General features: G+C 42.6%; 1 protein-coding gene across 1 annotated transcript in view; it reads left to right on the forward strand.

The window, feature by feature from the left end:
- Nucleotides 1-26,263, forward strand: part of mtdha (metadherin a) — a 71,358-nt gene that overhangs the window by 9,130 nt on the left and 35,965 nt on the right. Inside the window, exons 2-3 of the mRNA XM_052023535.1 lie at nt 7,044-7,154; nt 13,985-14,075. Of these exons, the coding sequence (XP_051879495.1) occupies nt 7,044-7,154; nt 13,985-14,075 (202 nt within the window). The remainder of the gene's footprint in view (nt 1-7,043; nt 7,155-13,984; nt 14,076-26,263) is intronic.

Here is a 26,263-nt window from a genome sequence, read left to right on the forward strand (position 1 = left end):
TAAATTACTGTGTCATTCCTTCGTTAAATGCTGTAGTCTTGCTCTTTTTTAATGTCCTAATTGAATCTTTGTACTAGAACCTTGGAGGTTGTCTCAAAGCCTGACATATGAGCTAATCCTCTTTAACATAGTGTCCCATAGGTGTATTATTGCAGATTAAGGTCGTGGGTCAAGGTGGATAACCTTAACACTTTTGAACAGATGCTTTTCAATTGTTCATTGTAGGGATTTGTTACCACCACGGGTAAAGTACTACAGTTGTAATCCAGAGGTCTGGACTAATGCTCCAGAGATGTGTACAAATCCCTCCGCAGTAGTTGGAGATTTAAATTCAGTTAAATAATCTGGAATTAAAAGGTGATATCTGCATTACTGCCCCATAAACCACTTTTTATTGTCATTAAAAACTCAACCAGTTCACTAATGTCCTCCAGGGGAAGAAATCTCCCAGGTGGTTTGACTTGTGTGACCACAGATCAACGCACTTGTCTGCCTTTGAAATAGGCAAGTAACTTCCAGTCCAGAGCAGTTGGGAATGCTCACATTGTCCAAATGAATAAATGTAACTTTAGGAGCATCTAGTTTATTCGACTGAGTTTTCCTTTGCAAGGACTAAGACCGTAAGGACTAGAAGCTGGAGTAGATCATTTGTCTTCTCAGCCATTCAGTTTACCTCAGCACCACCTTTTTGCTCTATCCCCATCTTTGCAGCCCCTTAGTATCTGAAAATCTATCAATCTCTGATTGAATATACTCTGAGTGAACCATCAGAGCTGCCTTGGATAGAGAATTCCAAAGATTAGCCATCCCCTGGGTGGAGAAATTACTTCTTGACTCTCTCCTGACTGGCTGAGTCTGTATTTTGAGATTGTGACCCCTGGTTCTAAACACTACTAGAAACATCCACAGCGTCTACCACGTTTAACCTCGTAAAAGTATTACGTTTCAATGAGATCACATCTCATTCTGAGTAGAGAGCACAGGCCTGGTTTGCTTAATCACTTCTCGTACATCAATCCCACCACTCGTCTTGGGAATCAATCTGGTAAATTGTTGCTGTACTCCCTCTCTCACATGTATTCCCTTAGATAGAGTTCACAAACCTTGCACAACATTCCAAAGGCACTCTTGCCACAGTTCTATATAATTGGAACAAGATGCCTCTACTCACATAAAGGTCATTGTACCATTTCTGAGGAATGACCTCTGGCCCAAAACTTCGACTGGCTTTTTCCACGGATGCTGCCTGATTGGCTGAGTTCTTCCAGCATTTCTGTTTTTGTTTTCCATCATACCATTTGCCTTCCAAATTGCTTGCTAGATCTGTATATTAGCTTTCAGTAACTTGTGTATAATGAAACCATGGTTCCTCTGACCACCACCAGGTACATGATGAGGAAAGGTTCAGAGGGATATGGGCCAAACACAGGCAAATGGGACTATCTCTTCGTCAGCGTGCATGAGTTGGACTGATTGGTATTGGTTTATTATTGTCACTTGTACCGAGGTACAGTGAAAAACTTGTCTTGCATACCGATCGTACAGGTCAATTCATTACACAGTGCAGTTACATTGAGTTAGTACAGAGAGCATTGATGTAGTACAGGTAAAAACAATAACAGTACAGAGTAAAGTGTCACAGCTACAGAGAAAGTGCAGTGCAATAAGGTGCAAGGTCACAACAAGGTAGATCGTGAGGTCACAGTCCATCTCATCGTATAAGGGAACCGTTCAATAGTCTTATCACAGTGGAGTAGAAGCTGTCCTTAAGTCTGGTGGTACGTGACCGCAGGCTCCTATATCTTCTACCTGATGGAAGAGGAGAGAAGGGAGTATGTCCCGGGTGGTTGGGGTCTTTGATTATGCTGGCTGCTTCACCAAGGCAGCGAGAGGTAAAGACATAGCCCAAGGAGGGGAGGCTGGTGTCTGTGATGCGCTGGGCTGTGTCCACAACTCTCTGCAGTTTCTTGCGGTCCTGGACAGAGCAGTTGCCATAGCAAGCCGTGATGCATCCAGATAGGATGTTTTCTGACAGTTCCCCATATTTTACAAAATACTCTACTTTTCTATCAAAGTGGATTATCTCCCTTTTTTTTGTATTATATTCCATCTGCCATTACATTGCCCATTCACTTTGAGCATATACAAATCTTTGATGTATCCTTCTTGCAGTGCACACTCAATTTTGTGTCATCAGCAAACTTGGATATATTATAGTTGATCCCATTATCAAAATCATTACCGTAGATAATTTGCATCGATCCCTGTGACATCCTACTGGTCACGGTCTCCCGATTTTTGACACCATCTGTCTCTAAGCCCAGATCAGATCTCCCAACCATTGATGGAGAGACAGATAGTGTCAAAATGGGAATAATGTAAAAGACCAACTAAGCAGTAATAGAATATTGCTGATGGTATGTTTGGTGGGCAGATGGGCAGAACAATTGTAGATGGAATGTTATATCTGGTGAGGTTATAATTGTTGGTTGATGAAATAGCAGCAGTGATAAAATTCTGAATTGAAGTTGGCTTCATGCTATGTAAGAGCAGAATTTAAATTTGTTGTCAGATGCACAAATACGATGAGGTGCACGTACAGTGGAAAAGCTTGCTTATGGCAGCATCACTGCCACGTAGATTGAGGTGTATTCAGTTTAATAGATGTTAAAAGCTGCACCTTGGGTTGATACGGTAGTTTTATTGGAAAAAGCAAGAAAATGCTCTGCTCCAAGAGATCTTTGTCTGCAGCCTTGGTTAGATGTTGCCTCTGTTAGATTTGCGTGTGGCATATTGGGCTTTGTGCCACAGGAAGGAAGTTGAGGCACCAGTTTCACTACTGTTCCTCGGCATTAAGACATAAAATACTGTAAATGAGGAGGAAGAAATGTTTTTCTTGGAGTTTTAACACTGCGCTCTCTAAGCCTAGAGTAGCTGGAAACTTCAAGCCGTCTGGAAGGCTGGGAGAGAGGGGGCAGAATCGGAGACGTGTAGGGTTGTGAAATTCCACGTTAAGTGGTTGAGGAGAAAACTGTCAATGCACAAGTCTGCCTTGGCCAAGTAGCTGATGGAAGAAGGATGGGGCAACAGGGTGAATTTGTCCAGGGCAATCACCAGTGCAGACTTTGTAGGCAGCACGGCCTGTTTGTGTTGGGTATTTTTAGTGTAAGGCAAATTGAAGCTGACGACTTGATCTCTCTGGCTTTCTGGTTATAGGTTTTTAGGATAATGGCTTACTGGGAACAACAGTTGCACAATTACTTTGTCACTGTGCATTCAAACGCCTCAACAAAGAGACAGTTGAAATTTGCATCAGGAAAATTTACATTTGCAGTTGGTCAAATCAATTTTGGTAAAGGTAATGAGGTCAGTAAACCAAATCAATTTCCTTCTCTGGAAATTTGAAACATTACATAGCTTACACCAAAAATATTATTTACCCCATTATAGGAAGGATGTGGAGGGTTTGGAAAAGGTGCAAAGAGGTTTACCAGGCTGCTGCCTGGATTAGAGGGTGTGTGCTACAAGGAGAGGTTGGACAAACTTCGGTTGTTTATTTTTTCTGGAACGTCAGAGGCTGAGGGGAGACCTGAGGGAAGTTTATTAGATTGAGAGACAGGGTAGACAGCCGGTATCTTTTTCCCAGGGTTGAAATGTCTAATACTAGATGGTGTGCCTTTAAGGTGAGAGGAGGAAAGTTCAAATGAGATGTGTGGGACATGTTTTGTTTTTACAGCAGTGGGTGCCTGGAATGTGCTGTCGGGTGGCGGTGAGGTAGATATGAGAGAGGCTTAGTAAGGTACATGAATATGCAGAGAATGGAGGGCATATGCAGGCAGAGAGGATTGGCGTAATTAGACTTAATTAGTTCAGCACAACATGATGGGCTGAAGGGCCTGTTCTGGTGCTGTACTGTTCTATGTTCTAATGCATGTATGGGCTTTTCAAAATAAGCACTATTGTGCTAAAGCAAGCTGTAAAATTAAAAAGGAAGTTTGCTATGTTTTTATTTCCTTTCATTATTGACTCAGTTTATCTGAAGGTGTGGATGCTTGTTGGCTGGGCTGATGTTCCTCACCACCATATCTATTTGACTTGAGCAACAGTGGCCTTGCTGCAGTACTGGCCAAACTGGCAGAGGCTGGGAAGAAGTCAATGTCAAGCATCAAAGCTCTGCAGATTACGTAAAGCAGTCCCACCAGTCCCATTTCCCTGCTCTTTAGCCATAGCTCTACAAGTTGTTCTTTGCGCCAATCCAGTTTCCTTTTGAAAGCATTGACTGTTTCTGTCACCTATACGGGCTGTGAATTCCAGCTGATGACTCATCTAAGTAAAGAACTTTTCCTCACATCTGCTCAGTATCACTTCCCCAAAAATTTAAATTTGCATGTTCTGGTCTTTGAACTACTGCTAAGCAAAATAGTTTTGCTCTATCTATCCAAACCACTTGTGATCTCTAACAATTCCCTCTTCCGTGAGAAGAAACTCCACTTCTCCGGTCTAACCTTGTAGCTGAAATCCCTCATCCCTGGAACCATTCTGGTGGATCTTTTCTGTGGTCCCTCTTGGTCTTTCTTGTACTTCCTTGTTGGGCAATGAGACGGACATGGATAGAAAAAGTTTAGAGGGATGGACTAAGCGTAGGCAAATGGGACTAACTCAGTCAGGCTACTTGGTCAGCATGGACGATTTGGGCCAAAGGATCTGTTTTCATGCTGTATAGCTCTATGATGGCAGACTTTGGCCCAGTCAGAATTGCAGACTCTGGCCTGTCTGTGTCAGTTCCACACTAGGCACAGCTATTGAATTGTTTAGATTGGAAAGGGCATTTTGTCTATAGTTAAGATATTATTCTCTACCAGGCCTACCAATTCATTTTCTAACTAGACTGGTTTGAACCTTCTATGAACGTTATGGATAAAGGAAAAGTTTTAGCCCAAGTTAATGTAGGTCCTTTACAGACTGGGACATGGGAAATTGTATTGAACAATAAGGAAAGGGCGGAGAAATTAAACAAATGTTTTAGAACACATAATAGTACAGTACAGGCCCTTCGGCCCACAATGTCGTGTTGACATTTTATCCTGCTCAAATATCTCTCTAACCCTTCCCTCCTACATAGCCCTCCATTTCTCTATCATTCATGCCGCTATCTAAGAGTCTCTTAAATGTCCCTAATGTATCTGTCCCCACAACGTCCGCCGGCATTGCATTGCATTCCACGCACCCACCACTCTGTGTTTAAAAGAAAACTTGCCTCCGACATCCCCCTATACCTTCATCCAATCACCTTATAGTCATGCCCCCTCGTGTTAGCCATTTTCGCCCTGGGCAAAAGTCTGTGACTGTCCACTCGATCTATGCCTCTTATCATCTTGTACACCTCTATCAAGTCACCTCTCATCCGTCTCCTCCTCTCCAAAGAGAAAATCTGCTATGTTGGGAGAAGGCAATGAAAACCTCCAGGCAACTGTGGGTCTAGACTGGATGACCTTAAGTTGTCATTTAATCAAATACTAGTATTGGAGAAACTAATGGTACTGAAAGCCAATAAATCCACAGCACCTGATGACGTGTCCTAGTGTTCTGACAGAGACACTGGATGCATTGGTTGTATCTTGCAAACTACCATAGATTCTAGAATAGTTACTGCAGCTTGGAAGGTAGGAATTGTAACCCCACTTTTTAATAAGTCAGATACTCCAGAGCAGTTAGCCTGACTTCAGCAATAGAGGAGATGCTGGAATCTATTATTAAGTAAGTTGTAGCAGATTGCTTGGGAAAATAATGATAGACTGGACAAGCCCATGGATATGTGATATGAAAAATGTGTTTGACAGATGTTTGGAAATTCTTGATATTCTAAACTAGAAGAATAGATAAAGATCAGCCAGTTGGTGTGTTGTGTTTGGAATCTCAGAAGACCTTCAATAAGATGCTATACAATATTAATAAAATTGGAGCACATGGTATTGAGGTAATATACTGGTATGGATTGAACATTGGTTAGCCGAGAGTTGGATTAAATGGGTGAATTTTAGGTTACATAGAGCCCTGATGACTCCATATCTGAAATAGTATTTGGTTGAGACTGATGCAATGTCAACAATTCCTTTCCTCCCACAGATGCTGCCCAACCCTCTGAGTCCCTCCAGCAGATTGTTTGTTGCTCCAGATTCCAGCGTCTGTAGTCTCTTCCGTCTTCAACAGAATGCAAAATATAGTGTTACTGTTACAGAGAAAATGTAGTGCAGGTAGACAAATAAGATGCAAGGGCTATGACCAGGTAGATTGAGAGATCAGTTTATTTTTGTTGTATACAGTAAGAGAACCATACAAGAGTATTACAACGGTATAACAGAAGCTGTCCTTGAACTTGGTGGTGCTTGTTTTCAAGCTATTATATCTTCTGCCCAATGGAAGGTGGGGGAGGGAGAATGACTGGGGTGAGAGGGGTCTTTGCTTATGTTGGCTGCTTTCCTAAGGCAGCAGGAAGTGAAGACACAATCAATGGGGGGGGGGGGGGGGGGGGGAGGGGGGGGGGGGGGGGAGGGGGGGATAGTTTCTGCGATAGACTGGGCTGTGTGCTCTGCAATTTCCTGTGGTTTTAGGCAGACCATTTGCCATTATCAAGCTGTGATGCATCAGTAAAGACTGGTTGAGGACATGCTGAAATCTCCTTAGTCTTCTAAGAAGTAGAGGTGCTGATGTTCTTTATTGGCCTTCACGTTTACGTGATTGGACCAGGACATGTTATTGGTGATTAGTTTAAATATTAAGGGAATCAAAAGAAATGAGATTAGCGCAGGAATGTTCAAAGTTCTTGACCTGATCATCTGGGAATAATTCTGATTGTCTGACGATGTGATTAATGGGAAAGTGAATTTCTGACTCTGGATAAGCCATGATTTCTTTAAATGAAGTTGCAACTTCGTGACTGTGTCTTCTGCCCACACTTGTTCCTTTTGGTGGTAAAGTATATAAAAGTAATTGTTATTTAATATATATTCTCTAAATGCTGGTGGTTGTTTCTTTATTTCCAGAAATCTCAGCCTAATGGACGAGCAGGAACCGAACCATTAGAAGAGGAAATTAATCAATCATTTGAAAAGATTATTGTGAAACAACTGGATGTAGAAAAGAAAACTGAAAAGGTTTGTGTATATTAGATATCTTTTGATTTTATTGTGTGATGTTTGTGTAACCTAATGTCCTGGACCCCCACCTGAATTAGTTGCTGACATCCTACATTAAGTCGCTTTTGTATCCTTTTTAAAAACCAAATGGTTCTGAACCATTTCACAGATGTGTTCAAAGTAATGCACTCTGAATTACAGGGATGTGGATTGACTAGGATTTATTCCAGCTAAGGCAATAGTTTGGTAATAACTCAAACTGAAAGGGTATTGCGTACCCTACAAAAATCACCAACTTCAGTGGTCCATAATGGTATCCCACCACCATCTTGGGACAACTGCAGACAGGTAGTGCACACCAGCCTTGCCACTGATGCCCACATCCAGAGGGTATATTTAGGAAACTATACTTGTAGGTTACATACATTAAGGTTTTTTTTAAAGGCAACTTAAGTGCTTTTATGTGCATCAGGTTTTCAAATGGCCGGTTCCCTAGATTTTGCACCATCACTCGTATTCTACTGGTATCACATTACTGAAGGTGCAATGGTACAATATTAATTGTATGTACAGCAGATATCAGATTAGTTTATTGTCATGTGTATAAGGGTGCAATGAAATTCCTTGTTTGCATGAAGCTTGCAGAGTAAACAGTATACATACAACAATAAATACAGTGAGTGCAATAAATGGAACGGTGCAAAGATTGTAGTGCAAACTGACTTAATGCAAAAAGAAATGCTAAAGTGACAATAATGCAATTAATAAGCGAGGTAGGATTAAGAGTCTGAGAGTATGGCAACACAACCAGGAAGGGGGTGTGGAAGAGGTGATTGGTTCAGAATTTTGTACTGTCGGGATTGAACATTCTTTGGTGTAACCAAAGATGATATTTAGTTGATATCCACAAAACCAGAATTATGAATGCAATGGATTTGTTGCTGTTGTAATATGAGAACCTTTTGTTGCGGTTCTTGTATAATGGTTTTGCGGCCCCAGATTCTGTATGTACTTGAAGCTTGTGTAGCTGCCACCAGGTTGAAGTTACTCTTCTGGATCACTGTTTATATACGGTATTTTATTTACTCACAAGATGTGGTGTGGCTGGCTCTCCCTCATTGGGGAAGGCAGCTAAGAGTCGACCACATTGATGGGCCTGACGTTGCAAAAAGGCCAAACCAGATAAGGATGCAATTTTCCTTTCCTGAAGGACATTTGTGAATTGGAGGCAATCTGATAATTCTGCAGCCACCATTATTGAGTGCCTGACTTCTGAATTTGAATTTGCCACCTGTCCTAATGGGATTCAAATGTGGCTGGACCATTGACCCAGGGACCTTTTTTGGTACTAATCCAGTACAATAGTTATCTTATCCTTGAATATTGAGTTCTCAAATTTCAGGTAACCTGCTCCCCTCTGTCCCTTTTCTCTCTCCTTCTGATCTACCCAGTTCCTCCTACACCCAGCCCAGCCCCCCTCATGTTTTTCCCCACCCCCACTCACTCCATCTGCCCATAATCCATACACTCCTCCCTCTGAGTCCCCTTCTCCCCACCTCCCTTATTTGGTTCCATGCTCCACCTTCCTCTCCTATCAGATTCCATCATCTGCAGCCCTCTGTCACCCCCACCCATCACCTCCTGTTTCCACTCTCCCCTCCTCCATCTGCCTATCACCCCTCTTCACTTGACTGCTTGCCAGTTCTTGCTCCACCCGTTCCCCTCACCTCGTTATACCAGCTATCTCCCCTCTTACCTTCAAGTCCAGATGAAGGGTCTCGACCCGAAACGTCGACTGTCCATTTCCCTCCACAGATGCTGCCTGACCCACTGAGTTCCTCCAGGACCTTTTTTTTTTGCTTGAGCATCTGAAGTCTTTTTTGTCTCCAGTTATCTTATTATTCCCATTCACCTGAACCAGTAGTGCATAGCTACCCACTAAAAGATGCTGTGAAAGAGAAACTTCCAAAGTGACATTGTTCCTGTTACAATTCAAGCAAGTACAGTTTAAAAATTTCACTCCCTCCTGTAATGAAGTAGTGTAATCCACCATCCCTTCATTTCAGCCAGAAGCAGGAAACCACAACCACTTTGGATGATAGCCAAATTTCTTTTGCTTCCTGTAATCTAATTGCTATCAAATTGGGGAGGTTTTACCTGAATGTACAGAACTTTCTTGTTCAAATGAATTACAGACTAGTTCATTGAGTAAATATCACATTTGAGGTCCAGAGGAAAGTTGCATTTTGGTTGCAGGTCTCATGACATCACTGTTTAATGCTGAAAAATGTGAAATATTGCACTTTAGTAGGAAGAATGAGAAGAGGCAGTATAAACTCAAAAGGCACAGTTTTAAAAAGAGTACTGTGTAAAGTGGAGAGATTGGTGCAATATGTACATAGTGTGTTGAAAGTGGCAGAGCCAGTTGAGGACGTGGTTAATGCAGTATATGGGATCTTAGGGTTTATAAATGGAGGCATAGAGTTATCCAGCACGGAAACAGGCCCTTCAGTCAACACGTCCATGCCAAACTAGTTGCCTACCGGAACTGGTCCCATTTGCCTGCGTTTGGCCCAAATCCCTCTAAACCTTTATCCATGTACCAGCCTAAACATCTCTTTAAACATTGTAATCTACGTCTTCCTGTGCCAGCTTGTTCCATGTATCCACCGCCCTCTGTGTGGAAAAACTTGCCCCTTGAGTCCCTTATAAGTCTTTCCATCACACCATAAATCTGTGCCCTCTAGTTTTAGACTCTTCATCCACGGGGGGGTGGGGGGGGACGACAAAAAGCCTGTGACCATTCACCTTCCCTTTGCCTCTCGTGATTTTACATACTCTATAAGGTTGTCCCTCAGCCTCTCATAGTCCAGGCAGAGAGAACAAGAGTTAGGAAATCATGATGAACCGCGATAAAACACTGGTTTGGCTGAAAATGGAGTATTGTTGTCTCGTCCTGGACATCACACTTGAAGAAAAATGCTTTGGAGAGAGTGCAGATGGGATTTGTCAAAATGATAGGGAAGCTGGGTTGTTTTAGGAAACGGGAGGTTGTGAGGAGATACGTTAGAGTATAGACAGAATACATAGAGAAACTATTCCCATTGGCAGAGCATGCAAGAACTATGGGACGTAAATTGAAGGTGATTTGCAAAAGAACAAATATGCTTTGCACATCCATCAGTTAGGGTCTGGAATGTACTGGCAGGGATAGCACTGGAGACAGATTCAACTACAAAATTCAAAAGGGAGCTGGATAAGTATCTAAAAGGAAAGAATTGGAAGGTTATGGAGAGGGAATGGGGCAGTGGGACAAGCTGGATTGCTTTTATGCAGAACTGGCATGGAGCTGATGGACCAAGTGGTGGCCTCCTGTGCTGTTAACCATTCTGCAATTGCAATGGTCCATTGAAGTTGGCTGGAGGTTAGTACTCACTGCAGAGTGACCTCTATTCTTGCTACTTGTCCAAATGATTGCAGTCTGTGTTCACCAGAATTTCAGTGATGCACTGCCAGCTACCCAACAATGATCCACTGAGACCAAAAGAAAGCACAGATTAGGGAAAAAATAAAAAACAAGGCTTGTACAGAATGTATGTTCCCTTAAGTAAACGCCACTGGAAATGTGGCATGGTTGTTGGGAAGCTGAGAGTAGAAGTTGATCAGTTATCTGGAGGATGACAAAGAACTTGAGAAAAAAAACAGCATTGAAGTAAACTAGTAAGAAATATATAAAGTCAGTTTTCACAAGTACAAGGAAGGGATTGAAAGGAAGACACGAGACTGCAGATGGTGGAAGTCTGGAGCAACACACGAAGGAGCTGGAGGAACTCGGTGTTGGTAATGGCAGATTCAGGAGGAAAGATAATGGGGTGTAGGGAAATGAGGGACCTTAAGCTAATTGTCTATCTTTATAGTAAGTGTTTACTGGAATAGTAGAGAAGCAGGGGTATAATGGCAGGGAGAGAGAATTAAACCTAGTCGGGTAAATGCAGGGAAAATTGGTAAATGTAAATTTTATGAGTTAGTATTGAATGAACGAAGGTGCAGAACTCACCTTGGTGGGGCTAAAAGCTAACGTACCGTGGACTTAATGGCCTTTAGAAGGTTTGGCTCCCAAAATGATAGAATGAAATGGTTTTGAGTTTCTGATATTCCCTAGATTCTTGAGTGATGGCCATGGGTTGGAAAATAGCTGATGTGACTCCAGTGTTCAAGAAAAGGCCAAACATCAACAGTAGGAAAATTGTGAGAAAAAAATTACAGGCTTGATAGCAAGATATTAAAAAAAAAATGACTGGGAAGAGTCAAAGAGATGGTGTAAAAGAGATCTTTTTCTTTAATTTTGAGGGTGTTACTAGCATGGATCAGGGAATACGGGTGATTGGAATGGGGGAGGGGCAGTGCTGATTAGGATATGGACTGCAGAGTTTTGGATGAGCTCAGTTTGTGATGGGTGACAGATGGGAGATCTTTGTCACGAACCAGCAACAAAAGAAACACACTGAGCATGATTCAGTGTTAAAAACTATTTTATTAATCACTACTTATGATAATATGAAAAATAGAAGTAAAAATGTTAATATGTTAGAATTCAAAAATGTTAAACCTTGAACGTTAACCCCAAAAACTAAACTCTTCGTGTGTGTGTGTGTGTGAGACAAAGTCCCAAACTCCACGTTCAGGAATGGTTCTTAAAGTTCAGTTTCGCTAGCCATAAGGTGAAACATGAGTAAGGGCTTCTTCAACAACCACCGTTGTCAGAAGATAAGACGTAGATGTAGAAAAACAGAGAGAGAGTAACTATGAAATCCAAATGTTCCACGGTGGAACCCAAACGACACTCCACTGTTTACTTGGTAGTGACTTCCTCACCCCGAAAAGCATCCGAATCGTGGTCGTCCACACAAATACCTGTTTCCTTCTATAGGTCAGCAACAAAGTGAACTCCACCGGATTATTTCCAATTTCCATACATGGATTTCAGTGGCAGACACAGTTATTGTTTCTCATCCATGGATAGAGAACACTAGCAGGCTGGTGTCTCTCTCCCTTCTCTCTCTCTCTCTCTCTCTTCTTCTGCTTCTTCAACAACGTCATTACGTCCTTTATCTTCTATTGACGTAAGCATGCCACACACACACACACACACACACACACACACACACACACACACACACTCTCTCTCTATCTAAAAGGGACATTCACTGAGTCCGTAACATCTTGAAAAGCTGGAGTCTGATTGGAACAAAAGCACAGCTGAGGACATCTACAGCCAATGGTTAGAAATGGGCAGTGGTACAGAGGTGGGAGAAGGTGATTTTTTTGATTGAGGGGGTATCTGCTCAATTTGAAGTCAAATACGATTCCATGATTGTGGTTCTGAATGGATTCCACTGATACTGTATCCATTGAGAGGGATGAATTGGTAACAAACAAAAGGAGTTTGTGGGGTGGGATCCAGTGAGGAAATTGAATCTCATTCAGGGTTAGAAGTTTGGTTTTTAAGGTAGGCGGACCATTTCATGGTTACCGATACCTTTCTTTTCATTGTTTTTAACCAAGTTAAATTGCCATCGTGGATTTGAACCTGTGTTCTCTGGGTTACTAGTCCTTCAATGTAACCTCCAGACTACTGTTGAAGAAACTCCAGTTGCACAGATGGGATTGTGATAAATCAACCTGAACATCATTTGGGCACTTAACAATCTTCAGATGATTTCTGTAACTGTTAATGTACAAGATGCATCATACTCTGACCCTTTCTCCTGTGTTAAACTTCTGGTGTTTCATGCAAGTTTCCCTTTTTTGCCTCGTCATTCCCTCCGTGCACTTTGTTATCTAAGGAGTTCCAGATTTGACAGGTCCACCCATTTTTTTCTTTGTGGAAGCACTTTTACCTGCAATGCCTTCAATCTCTTTGATTGCCTCCCATTGCTCTAAGACCTATAAATAACTGTTTCTCGTCTATTGGTGTAGTAAAGTTGGTCTTGCCTTATTTTAGGATTCTTGCTCCTAGTTCACCTGTCCTTTTCTGTAACCAATGTAAATCTAACATAATTGTGAGCACTTCCACATAAATGTAGTCTCGCTTTCATTTGCCCAGCTTTGTTGACTGAAACTAAATCCAGAATTGCCCCCAGAATTCCATTTAGAAATTCTGTGCTGCCTGTAACTTTTACACTGACTGTATCACGTTAGTGTTAGGATGACTGAAATCTGAAATCCTCAATACTGTCCTCGTGCTTTTGCAGGGAAGTAATTTGCCTCCAGATTTGATATTCTATCTCCCTCAACTATTTCGAGGTCTCTAATACATTTGCAACAATGTGATTTGGCCCTTTTCTGTTCTTTAATTCAACCCGTGTGGGCTTATTTGACCCTCCTTGCCTATCATCCCTTCTCACAGCTGTTTTTCTTGAACCAATATTGCCCCCCCCCCCCCCGCCTTTTTTTTGTTTTAATCTCCTAGAAGTAGGAGCCACTTCTTTAACAATTCCTTTGGTCATGTGTCCTGATGCCTCCCTATAGTTTGCTGCCTTTTTTATTGATAGCATTTTAAATTTGTTACATTGAAGGCATAAATGGACATCATTGTTGATCTGATTTGGGTACAATGAAGAGCTGTGTAGGGTGGTGGTGCAAAAGCACTGGCATGAGCATCTTTGGCTGAGGAGGCCTGTTTTAGCTTTGTAAACTTGATTGTTCTTTGACCAGTTATTACAATTGCGATGACCTCAGTAAGGGATTGTTGATAAGTTCACGTGGAACTTGTGTGCTTTGTGGATTGATGCCTCCCATTGTCTGCAGCTCTGTAATAAGCTGGCTAATTTTGTTTCATTAAATAGACAAAGAAAAACAAGAAGAAACCAAAGCCAGAGGTGAAGCTGTTGCAGGATGAGCTCCAGAATCGAGCAGAAGGTAGAGAAACTGATGAAGGTGGGTTCTGCTAACACAGTACCACTGTTCATTCAAAGTCGATACTCATTAAAATTTACATTGTCCAATAGTTTGTAAGAAACAATATAAATGTCCAACCACGTAGACACTGCGCCCAAGAAAGCTCACCAGCGCCTCTACATCCTCAGGAGGCTATAGAAATTTGGCATGTCCCCTTTGACACTCACCAACTTTTGTTGATGCACCATAGAAAGCATCCTGTCTGGATGCATTGTGCTTGGTACGGCAACTGCTCTGCCTGGGACCACAAGAAACTACAGAGAGCTGTGGACACAGCTCAGCACATCACGGAAACCAACCTCCCCTCCATGGACTCTGTCTATACTTTTGGCTGCCTCGGGAAAGCAGGCAACATAATCATAAACCCCGGACAGTCTCTCGTCTCCTCTCCGTCAGATCGAGGGCCATTAGTGATGTGGAATAAATGCCAGATTTGCCAGTGGCCCCACATCTCATGAATAAGTAATTTGTCACCAAACAACCACCGCAGATGCCCTGTTGATAACTTAAGGATTGCTCCACCCTGCCCAAAGAACATTGAGCAGAACAGTATGGGAACAGGCCCTTCGGCCCACGATGTTGTGCCGAACTAATTAAGCTTATGACGTCTAATTAAACTAATCCCTTCTGCCTGCACGTAGTCCCTATCCATCCATTCCCTGCATATTCTGTCTACACTTCTTGCTGCCTTGGAAAAGCAGCCAACATAATCACAGACCCCTCCCACCCTGGACATCTTCTCTTCTCCACCCCCTGCCCCCCTCGGGCAGAAGATACAAAAGCCTGAAAGCACGTACCACCAGGCTCAAGGACAGCTTCTATCCCACTGTTATAGGACTATTGAACAGACCTCTTGTACGATAAGATGGACTCTTCTCTCAATCTACTCCATTATGACCTTGCACCTTATTGTCTACCTGCACTGCACTTTCTCTGTAGCTGTGACACTTTACTCTGCATTCTGTTATTGTTTTACCTTGATGCACTGTTGTAATGAATTGATCAGTGTGAACGGTATGCAAAACAATGTTTTTAACTGTACCTCGGTAGAAGTGACAGTAATAAACCAATTCCAAAAGGGCAAAGGAGATTTGTTGTACATGTCATTTCAAAGTAGAGTGAGTGTGAGCTGAAGCAAGTTGGCTGTGCCAAATGGTAGCCTGGTGATCAAGTTGCTGGACTATTGTGCCAAAGGTATGAGTTCAGGTCTCCACGCCAGCTGAGGGAGTTAAAGTTAAGTTAGTATCAGTAATGAAGTTTCAGATTGTCGTTTAAAAACCCATCTGGATCAGCATTATCCTTCAGGGAATAAAGTCTCTATGTCCTTATCCAGTCTACCTTTTGACTGCTCTCCCACCAATGTGGATGATCGTGAGCTGGTTCCTTAGTTCAGGGGCAATGTGGGATGGACAATGACAACAACAACATCCGAATCCTATGAATGAATCTTTTCTTAAAAAAATATATCACATGGTTAAGTTCACAAATGTTCTGAAGTTGTGAAGAATCTTTTTGAAATGAATCCTAGCCTCTTGTGAATGATAATTATCATTTAGTTTACACTGGATTGAAATTGTGGAAAAATTTAAAGATGATGTAAAAATTGATTGCAGAACACCAAACAAAGAAATTGGAAACCCTTTAGTAAAGCAAATAATATTCCTTCATGGAAGGAGAATTCATGGTAACGAGTTAGTGTTTACTTTCAAACCCATAAGATCAGATTAAGTTCTGGTCAAGGTAATCTTAGCCAAGTTTAAAAATTGTTATGAAGCCAGATCTTAAATCTTTCTGTTGCATTTCCCAGCATTTTTCTTCAATTATGCTCTGTCAAACTGCATACAGTTTTCACCTCCTTATTTAAAGAAAGATATACTTGCATTGGAGGTAGTGCAGAGAAGGTTCACTAGGTTCCTGGGCTAAAGAGGTTGATCTCTGGAGCAAGACTGAGGATGTTGGACCTATGCTCTCTGGAGCTTAGAAGAATGAGAGGTGACCTTATTGAAAGATAAGGTTCTGTGGAGGATTGACAGGACGGGTGCTTGGAGGATGTTTCCCTAGAACTAAGGGGACATGGTTTCAGAATAAGATGCTGTCTTAGACAAATAAGGAGGAATTTCTTTTATGAGGGTCGTGAACCTTCAGAATTCTCTACCCCAGGGAGTTGTGAAGGCAGAGTAATTTAATTTATTCAGGGTGGAGATCGACTGATATTTGAGCTAAAAGAAAGTCGAGGGATGTGGGAAGAGATGTGGGGAAAGTGGTAGGGAAAAAAACTGCAGATGCAGGAAATTTAAAATTAAAACCAGAAAATTCTGGAAACACTCAACAGGTCAGGCTGCACCTCTGGGAAGAGAAACAGAGTTAAGGTTTCAAGTTGATGACCCTTCATCAGAAAGTGGTGCTGAGGCTGAGGTTAGGTCAGCCACAATCTTATTAAATTGTAGAGCAGGCTCACGGTCTGCTTGGCCTACTCTTGTTTTTTTATGTTCAACATCTTGTAGAGGAAGCTGGAGAAAGTTTATCCAACACCCAAAATTAAATAGATCCTAATCTGTCCACACTCCCTGTTTTGGGTCTCCCAAGGAAGATCACTTGTTGGATAAGGTACTGCTGGCAGTTGAGATTAATGAGAAAAATATTCACAGGCTGATATCGTATATGAATCTGGCTTTCTGTAAAGACAAGGTGGTGAGAAAGGTGTTTAGCATGCTGCCCATCATCAGTCAGGGCATTGAGTATAAGAGTTGGGACACTATTGCTACAGTTGCTTAAGTTGGTGAAGCTGTGCTTGGGAACTGTGTACAGTTTTGGTTACCGTGTTATTGGGAAAGACGGGGTTAAATAGAGAGTGCAGAGAAGATTTTGGATGATGTTGCCAGGACTAGAGGGCCTGAGTTATAGGGAGTGGTTGTCCAGACTAGGTCTATTCCTTGGAATGTAGGAGAATGGGGGTGACCTCTAGAAGTGTTTAAAATTTGAGAGGTGCGGATCTAACAGTCTTTTCCCCAGGGTAGGGGAGTCCATAATAACTAAGGAGCATAGGTTTAGTGTGAGAGGGGAAAGATTTAAAAGGAAACTGTGGGGTAGCTTTTTCACGCAGAGGGTGGGGAGTATATGGAACGAGCTGCCAGAGGAAGTGGGTGAGGCAGGTATAAATAGTATCATTTAAGAAGCACTTGAATAGGTACATGGAGGGGAAGGACTTGGAGGGATATGGGCCAAACCCAGGAAATTGGGACTAGCTGGATGGGCACCATGATCGGCATGGACCGGTTGGGCCGAAGGGCCTGTATCTGTGCTGTATTAAACGTAGAACATTGCAGCACAGTACAGGCCCTTCGGCCCACGATGTTGTGCCAACCTTTTAACCTACTCTAAGATCAATCTAACCATTCCCTCCCACATACCCTTCCATTTTTCTATCATCCATGTGCTAAGAGTCTCTTAAATGTCCCTAATGTATCTGCCTCTACCAGCACCCCTGGCAGCATGTTCCGCGCACTCACCACTCTCTCTGTGTAAAACAAAAACTTACCTCTGATATCTCACCCCGCCCCCCCCAGCCCCCCGTGCTTTCCTCCAATCACCTTAAAATTATGCCCCCTCATGTTAGCCATTTCCACCCCGGGAAAAAGTCTCTGACTGTCCACTCGATCTATGCCTCTTATCATCTTGTACACCTCTATCAAGTCACCTCTCATCCTCCTCCTCTCCAAAGAGAAAAGCCCTAGCTCGCTCAACCTATCCTCATAAGACATGCTCTCCAATCCAGGCAACGTCCTGGTAAATCTCCTCCGCACCCTCTCTAAAGCTTCCACATCTTTCCTACAGTCAGACGACCAGAACACAATTTACTGAGAGTGGTGGATGCCTAGAATCCGTTGCCTGATAGTATGATGGAGGCAAATTCATTGGGGGCTTTTAAGAGAGGTTTGGATGGGCACATGAATGAGAGGAAAATAGAGAGATATGGGCATTCTGTAGGTAGGAGGGATTAGCTATGTCGGCACAACATTGTGGGCCAAAGGTTCTGTTCTGTGCTGCACTGTTCTATGTTCTATGTAATATTCTAAGTGTGGTCTAACCAGGGTTTTATAGTGCTGCAAAGTTACCTTGCGACTCTTGAACTCAATCCTCCGACTAATGAAGGTCAACATGCCATATGTCGTCTTAACCCTATCAACTTGCGCAGCAACTTTGAGAGATCTATGGACTTGGACCACAAGATCCCTCTGTTCCTCCACACTAGAACACATAGAACACTACAGCACGGTACAGGCCCTTCGGCCCACAATGTTGTGCCGACATCTTATCCTGCTCTAAGATCTTATCTGACCCTTCCCTCCCACATAGCCCCCTATTTTTCTATCATTCACGTGTCTATCTAAGTCTCTCTTAAATGTCCCTAAGAATCTTACCTAAGAACCACTGCTAAGAATCTTGCCATTACCCTGTATTCTGCCTTCAAATTCGATCTTCCAAAGTGAATCACTTCACACTTTTCCAGGTTGAACTCCATCTGCCACTTCTCAGACCAGCTTTGCGTCCTATCAATGTCCCGTTATAACCCATGACAACCTTCTGCACTATCCTCAACACCATCAACTTTCATGTCATCTGCAAACTTACTAACCCACCCTTCCTCTTCCTCAGCCAAGCCATTTATAAAAGTCACAAAGAGCAGGGGTCCCAGAACAGATCCCTGTGGAACACCACTGGTCACCGACCTCCAGGCAGAATACACTCCACCTACAACCACTCTCTGCCATCTATGGGCAAGCCAATTCCAAATCCGCACACCCAAGTTTCTCTGGATCCCATCCCTCCTGACCTTCTGAATGAGCCTATCATGGGGAACCTTGTCAAACGCCTTAGATCCTACCATCCTTACCCTGCCTCAATGGGACAAACCTATCCAGAACCCCCTGCAAGTGATCTCTAAACAACCTCCACATTTCCATCGTGCATTTCCCTGAGTACATCTGCTCCCAATTTACACTTTCAAGTTCCTGCCTAATAGCATCATAATTCTCCCTCCCCCAATTAAATCCTTTCCCATACCCCCTGCTCCTATCCCTCTCCAAGGCAAGGATAAAGGTCAGAGAGTTGTGGTCACTGTCTCCGAAATGCTCACCTGGCCTGGTTCGTTGCCTAGTACCAGATCCAGAATGGCCTCTCCTCTAGTCGGCCTGTCTACATATTGTGTCAGGAATCCTTAGTGGACACACCTAACAAATTCTGCCCCATCCAAACCTTTTGCACTAAAGGAGGCACCAATCAATATTAGGGAAGTTGAAATCACCCATGACAACAACCCTTTTATTTTTGCACCTTTCTAAAATCTGCCTCCTGATCTGCTGCTACTGGGGGGGTCTATAGAATACTGCCAATAGAGTGATTGCTCCCTTCCTGTTTCTGACTTCCATCCACACTGACTCAGTAGACTTGCTTGCTCTGTGACTCTATGAACTTCTACTTTTACAGCATCACATCCCAGGTGCTTCGCAGAAACAGCATGAAGCAAATATTCCTACAATCATACAAGGAGATGTTCAGGTAGATGACCAAAAGTTGGATTAAAGAGGTAGCTTTTAACTAGTTCCTTTAAGGAGGAAAGAGAAGTAAAGAAGTTTAGCGGGGGATTCTGGAGTTTAGGGGCTTGGCAGCCAACAACACAACCATTAAATGTGGAGGAAACAGAGGAGGATCAAGAGGCCAGAACTGGAGAACAGATATTTTGGAGCAATATAGGGTTGGAAGATGGGGAGGGAACAGATGAACCAGTTTCAGCCTGGCCCGGTACCTTGTACAAATATCAATTCATTTTCTATTACGTTGTGTGGGCAGGGGCAATTCATTCAAGCTGCAGGAGAAAACTGGCTGCCTGCTGGAGCAGCTCGGTCTAATCTATTCCTTTCCTGACAACTGGAAGGTCGAGGTCAGCTGTGACCAGGCAACAATGGAATCCTTCGATATCCACGGCAGGGTCGAACAGATGCTTTCTGGTGCCGACACACGTGGGTATATCCATCTCACTGCTGCTCACCCCTAGCAGGTGTATACTTACCCACCAGAACTGATACAAAGCTGTTCAGCTTTGTCTGTTCAAGTGCTAAATGTGTGTCTGCTCCTCATCGGGCACTACCAGAGTCTAGTGGACATTACTATAAAGAGCTCATTTGACCATGAGCGTCAGCAAGGCAAATGTCATGACCCAGGATGCTGCCATATCACCATCAATCACTACTGATGATGTGCCACAGGAGCTTGTTGACAGCTTCGTATATTTAGGTTGCACAATCGCTGCCAATCTGTCACTTGATGCTTAAATCAACATGCCCATTGCAATAGCTACAGCTGTTATGTCCAAGTTGAGTAAGAGACTGTAGATAAATTGCAACCTGGTGGAGATCACCAAACCGTGAGGATACCAAGCCTGTGTCCTTGGTCCACCCCTCAGGAACCTGGCAGGGCACGAGGAAAGGATCAACAGTTTTCACTTTTGCTGCCTTGGATGCATTCTAAGCATTTCCTGCAGAACCCAGTCACCAACATGAAGGTGCTGGAGCTCACCAAATTGTTCAGTGACATTTGCAGTGGGTTGACCACGTTCATCAGAAGGATGACAGCTGCAATGCCACAGGCTAACTGGTTGGAGTCGCAACTTGTTGGATGTCTGTAACTCTGCTACAAGGACAACTAACAGATGAGCTGAAGATGCCAGACATCAACGTTAAAAACAGGAGATGCTTCCCAATGGTTGGGATTGTTGGAGACTGACTGTTCGGATGGGCTTTGGAAGAGACAAGAAGCAGAAAGCTCAGCTGGCCAAGAAGAGGAAGGAAATGGACAAGAAAACCTTGCACTTTTTCTCAACCCATTGCCTTCATCTGCAGCAAGTGCAGCAGAGACAACCTTGCCAGAGTGAAGCTCCTCAACCATACCAGTCAGTATTCAACACTGAATTGACTACTGAAGTGCAGCTTTTCTACAGGATGGAAGGCAACCCCATCTTTGAAGTAAAACTGGGTGGAGGCAGATATCCTTGCATGTTTCTCTAATTACACCCACTTCCAATGTGCGTTGCTGGATAGTGATGAGCCAAGAAAATATTAACCGGTTTTCCCTCGTTGGGCAATTATGAAGCCAGTTGTAGCACAGTAACTATAGACGTGGTATAGGTTAGATTGTAGTAAGATTGGGTGCAACGGAAGTAATTAATCACAGGCTTGTGTTTTAGAAGGGCCACATATTGTCAGTTTGGGTGACATTGCTAGGTGTCTATTTAATAGATTATCTAGAATATATTTTCACATCAGTTTTGTTTTTGTTCATTTTCTGGTAGTTCCAAAACAACTATTTAAAATTCATTTTAAGGGAATACTTCAGAATCAGCCAAAGCAATATTTATCCTTGAGGAAATTCATTGATGTTGCAGAAAACCTGTAGGTGAAGCGAAGTACACCCTGCACTGTTGGAAAGAGATGGGAAGGTCCCAACTCTGATGGGGTCAGTTCAGTCCTTGTTAAAAGAATGTAATGTTGGCAATGATAGGATCATAGAAGCCTTTGCCAACAAGTTGTTGAGGAGAAAACAAAGCCACCAGGAAGAGATGTTGCAGCCCAAACAGGTTGTGAACACTGCTCAGTTTTGGACAGGTAACGAGTATAAAGGCTTTGCTCTCCAACCCCATTGATGCTTTTGGTAATTTGGTTATTTTGTGCTTTGACTTTCTCAGATGTTTTCAGTAAATGGTACTTGTAGGTTAGTGACTTCTTGAGGGTGGTGTCTGCTAAACAGTTTAGATAAGAGCTTGACTCGTTAGAATTATGGTGAGTTCATGAAAAGTAGTATTTTGTAAGTACAGAGGGCATGGACTCTGTGAATCTTGGTTGAAGGCACCATTGTTTCTTAACATGAATAAGTCGCTTCATTCAAACATGGAGTCAATAGGGAGAACAAAAGCTGCTCAATTCTTCCTGCCTCAGAATGGGGAAGTCATCAGTTGAAGATCAGAGTCACTGTCCTCATCTAGATGAATTTTCCAGTCTACATAGAAACATAGAAAAACTACAGCACAATTCAGGCCCTTCAGCCCACAAATCTGTGCCAAACATGTCCCTACCCCAGAAATTACTAGGCTTACCCATAGCCCTCTATTTTACTCAGCTCCATGTACCCATCTAACAGTCTCTTGAAAGACCCTATCGTATCCGCCTCCACCACCGTTGCCGGCAGCCCATTCCACGCACTCACCACTCTCTGAGTAAAAAAAACTTACCCTGATATCTCCATGCAATCTTGTTGATGTGCAGCTCAAGGAGCATGGTGGTGTCTGATCCACTAGGGGATCTGTTGACTCCATGAGTTTGGAGAGGTTGGCCAGATCTACTCTGAACTGTCAACCCTGTGGGAGTAATTCATAGAACATAGCACAGGGCTCACTTCGTACTTAGCAAATCTCTTGTACAAGACCTCACCGGCATAAATTTCAAAACTTTCCATTTTTTTTTTCGTTCTTAATTAATGAGATCATTGCTCTTTTTTTTCTTTCCCTTATGGCCAGGAATATTTCTTATTTCACCCTGTGTGACCAAGTTTCTATCAGGGCAACTTCTCATTCCCCTATCTCAGTTAGTAATTTAATTTGTCTTAATCATTTGTCTTTCGGAATCTGGGCATCACTGCAAGGCCAGCATTTATTGCCTATCTCTAACTTACTCCTGAGAAGGTGGTGATGAGCCGCCTCCTTGAACTGCTGCAGACTTTCTAGTGAAGGTGCACCCACAGTACTGTTGGTTGGGGAGTTCCAGAATTTAGACTGGTGATGGTGAAGGAACAGTGAGATGTTCCAAGATGGGATGAGGTGTAGCTTGGGGAACATGCAGGCGGTGGTGTTCCCAAAATGCTGCAGGTATTTGCCAGGTCTACACGTATTGCCTGATCTGAGGCTCCAATGTATGGGATCAAAAGAATCTGCAGAGGGTTGTGGACTCAGCCAGCTCCATCATGGGCACAACCCTCCACACCATCGAGGACATCTTCAAGAGGCGGTGCCTCAAGAAGGTGTTGTCCATCATTAAGGACCCTCACTATCCGGGACATGCCCTCTTCTCATTATTATCATCGGAGATGAAGTACAGGAGCCTGAAGACCCACGCTTAACGATTCAGGAACAACTTCCCCTCCACAATCAGATTTCTGAATGGTCCATGAACACTACCTCGTTATTCCTCTTTTGCACTATTTGTTTATTTTTGTAACCTACAGTAATTTTTGTCTTGCACTGTACTGCTGCCACAAAACAAATTTCACCACGTATGTCAGTGATGATGAACCTGATTCTGATTACTTCCAGAACTTCCTGTTTTAAGTTTCCCAGCATCTACAGTATTTTGCATTTAGAAATTTAGAATTCCTGATTTTATTTGCATTGAACTGTATAAAGAGATCCTCCCTCGTCCTCACCATTCATTTCCTCGCTGCTGTTTCCTTTCCCTCACTACCCTTCAATTGCCACCTCTCTCCTAGCTGGGCAAGTGGGTTCTACTGTCAGTTGCAAAGTAAATCTGATTAAATACACAATAACTGAATTGGAATGATTACCCCATGCCCCAATTACAAGGTTGAATGAAATCCAATTTCACTTGAGGTTTTACTCATCGTCTTACAGCATGGAAACAGGCCCTTTGGCCCAACTCATCCATGCCGACTGTGTTCCCCAGCAAGCTAGTGTGTTGCCCAGTGAGCTAGATTTTAGTATGGGAGTTTAATTTTTTTATAAAAGAAATACTCTTTGGAAACTGTACTTATAGAAAACAATTACTTCTAGCCTTCAGATTTCGTAACAGACATCTGGGGAAAAAAATAATGAAAAAGAAACACAACTAAAGAATGACATCCTCAGACCAGATTGTTTTCATTCCAGGGTTTTAAACAAAGTAGTTGCCATGTCCAAATCAGTTTCTAGGTCAATGCCGGGTGGTCTGTCCCAATTTATTCCTCCATTTAAATGCAGTGGTCCTGGTCCAACTCCGTGGCTTGTGATGTGACTTCAGAGGGGATTTACGTATGAGTCAACTATGTGGGTGGGTCTGGAGTCACCAAGTAAGGATGGCAGGGCATTATTGAGCCAGATGGGTTTTTATGACAGTCTGGTAGTTTTCATCATCATTACCAATTTAATGTATTTTTTTCCCCTAAAATTCACGATTGTTGTATTTAAATTCTAAAGCTGTCATGGTGAGATTTGAACTTTGGTTTCTGGATTGTTTGTCCGAGTCTCTGGATTACCAAGTCTGGAAATTTAACTGCTGTGCCACAACTGTACCGCATTGAAACCTAACATCTATTGTTGAGAAAATACTAGAGGCTCTAATTGTAGCTGTAATAATGGTTGAACACCTTGAAAGTTTCCAGCTGAGCATGCCAGCTTAGATTTGTGAGGAATAGGTTGTGGCAAATTAATCTCATTGCCTTGTCATTTGGAGAAGGAAGGTCGCATGTCTTTTGAGGACCAGAAGGCACTTGATAATGTTCCTCGTAAATCTTTTGGGTAATGTTGAAGCTTGTGGACATAGTCAAATTGATCTAGTTGGGGAATTAATTGAGTGGCAGGAGGCAGAGAGTGGGGAAAATGGGCACTAATAGAGTTGCCTGGATATGAACATTGCAATGCCACATGAGTCTATCCTTAATTATTCACTGTATTTATAAATGACTTGAATGATGCAAGAAGGTACCACATTTAGTGATTAAGGCAAAGGAACATGATGTTATGAATGATGATGAAAATGTCAGGTTACAAGAAATATTAATGGGCACAAAAGTAGCAAATGGATTTCAAGGTGGGCAAATATAAGGTCACTCACTTTAGACCATAAAAGGTCAGCAAGCTAGCTGATGAACTGTGGGATGTTCATCCCAATGAAAGTCCGGTGAAACTTAGGCTCTAGTTAAACACACCATTAAATGTTAACCACAGAAAAGGCTTCATAAAATACTGGCCTTTACAGCTGGAGATTAGTAAATAAAGGGCTAGGTCACACTTAAGCCTTTTTTTAATTGTATGGCAGACGGGCTCAAGGAGTTAAATGGCTCTCTTATTGCTTTGTGCTTAATTTGATCCGTTATCCTGGAGCTCTGTTAATGCCTTCTTGATCTGATTTGTATACCAGCAGATGTTTTGTTTTTGATTTCATTGCTCTATTTTGACTTTGTGGTGTGAAATATTTTCTTGCAAATTACATGCAAAATAAAAAGTGCTCTGGGTAATGTACCATTCCCAAGAGAGAGCACTTGTTTTGAGCTGATGCATTATCCACACTGGATCCAATTATAGAACATAGAACATTACAGCACAGTACAGACCCTTCAACCCACAATGTTGTGCTGACATTTTATCCTGCTCTAAGATCTATCTAACCCTTCCCTCCCACATACCCCTCCATTTTTCTATCATTCATGTACCTATCTAAGAGTGTCTTAAATGTCCCTAATGTATCTGCCTCCACCACCTCTGCTGGCAGTGCGTTCCATGCACCCACCACTGTTTTTTAAAAAAAACTTACCTCTGACATGCCCCCCTACACCTTCCTCCAATCACCTTAAAATTATGCCCCTTCACCCTGGGAAAAAGTCTCTGACTGTCCACTTGATCTATGCCTCTTACCATATTGTACACCTCTTTCAAGTCACCTCTCATCCTCCTTTGCTTCAAAGAGAAAAGCCCTAGCTCACTCAACCTATCCTCGTATGCTCTTATGAAAAAATCTCTCTCTACTTAAATGTGATAACATGTAACCCATTGTTATTAAAAATCGTGATATTTGTATTTTCATAAATCTAGTTGCATTTATTATTCACAGCTTCTTTGATTCAGATTTATCTTTATTCAGCAGTGCTATTTTTCCACAATCCAAACACTCTTTGCTTCCTTCATATTCTTACAAAGAGAGATGACATCCATCTTCACTCTCTCCCTCAGCACCTCCATGTACAAGTGTGGAACCCCACCCCACCTTTTGCAAGCATCCTTTTGCACTTTCTGAATGGAACTGTACTTTAAAATCCTGGAAAGGATCATCATGGCACAAAGATCTTGTGTCAGCGTTGAATCTTCTGAGCTGTCCACTTGGTATTGTCTCTGTGTCATCCCAAGACTC

The sequence above is a fragment of the Pristis pectinata genome, chromosome 9 (genome assembly GCF_009764475.1).
Source record: "Pristis pectinata isolate sPriPec2 chromosome 9, sPriPec2.1.pri, whole genome shotgun sequence".
Classification (NCBI taxonomy): Eukaryota; Metazoa; Chordata; class Chondrichthyes; order Rhinopristiformes; family Pristidae; genus Pristis; species Pristis pectinata.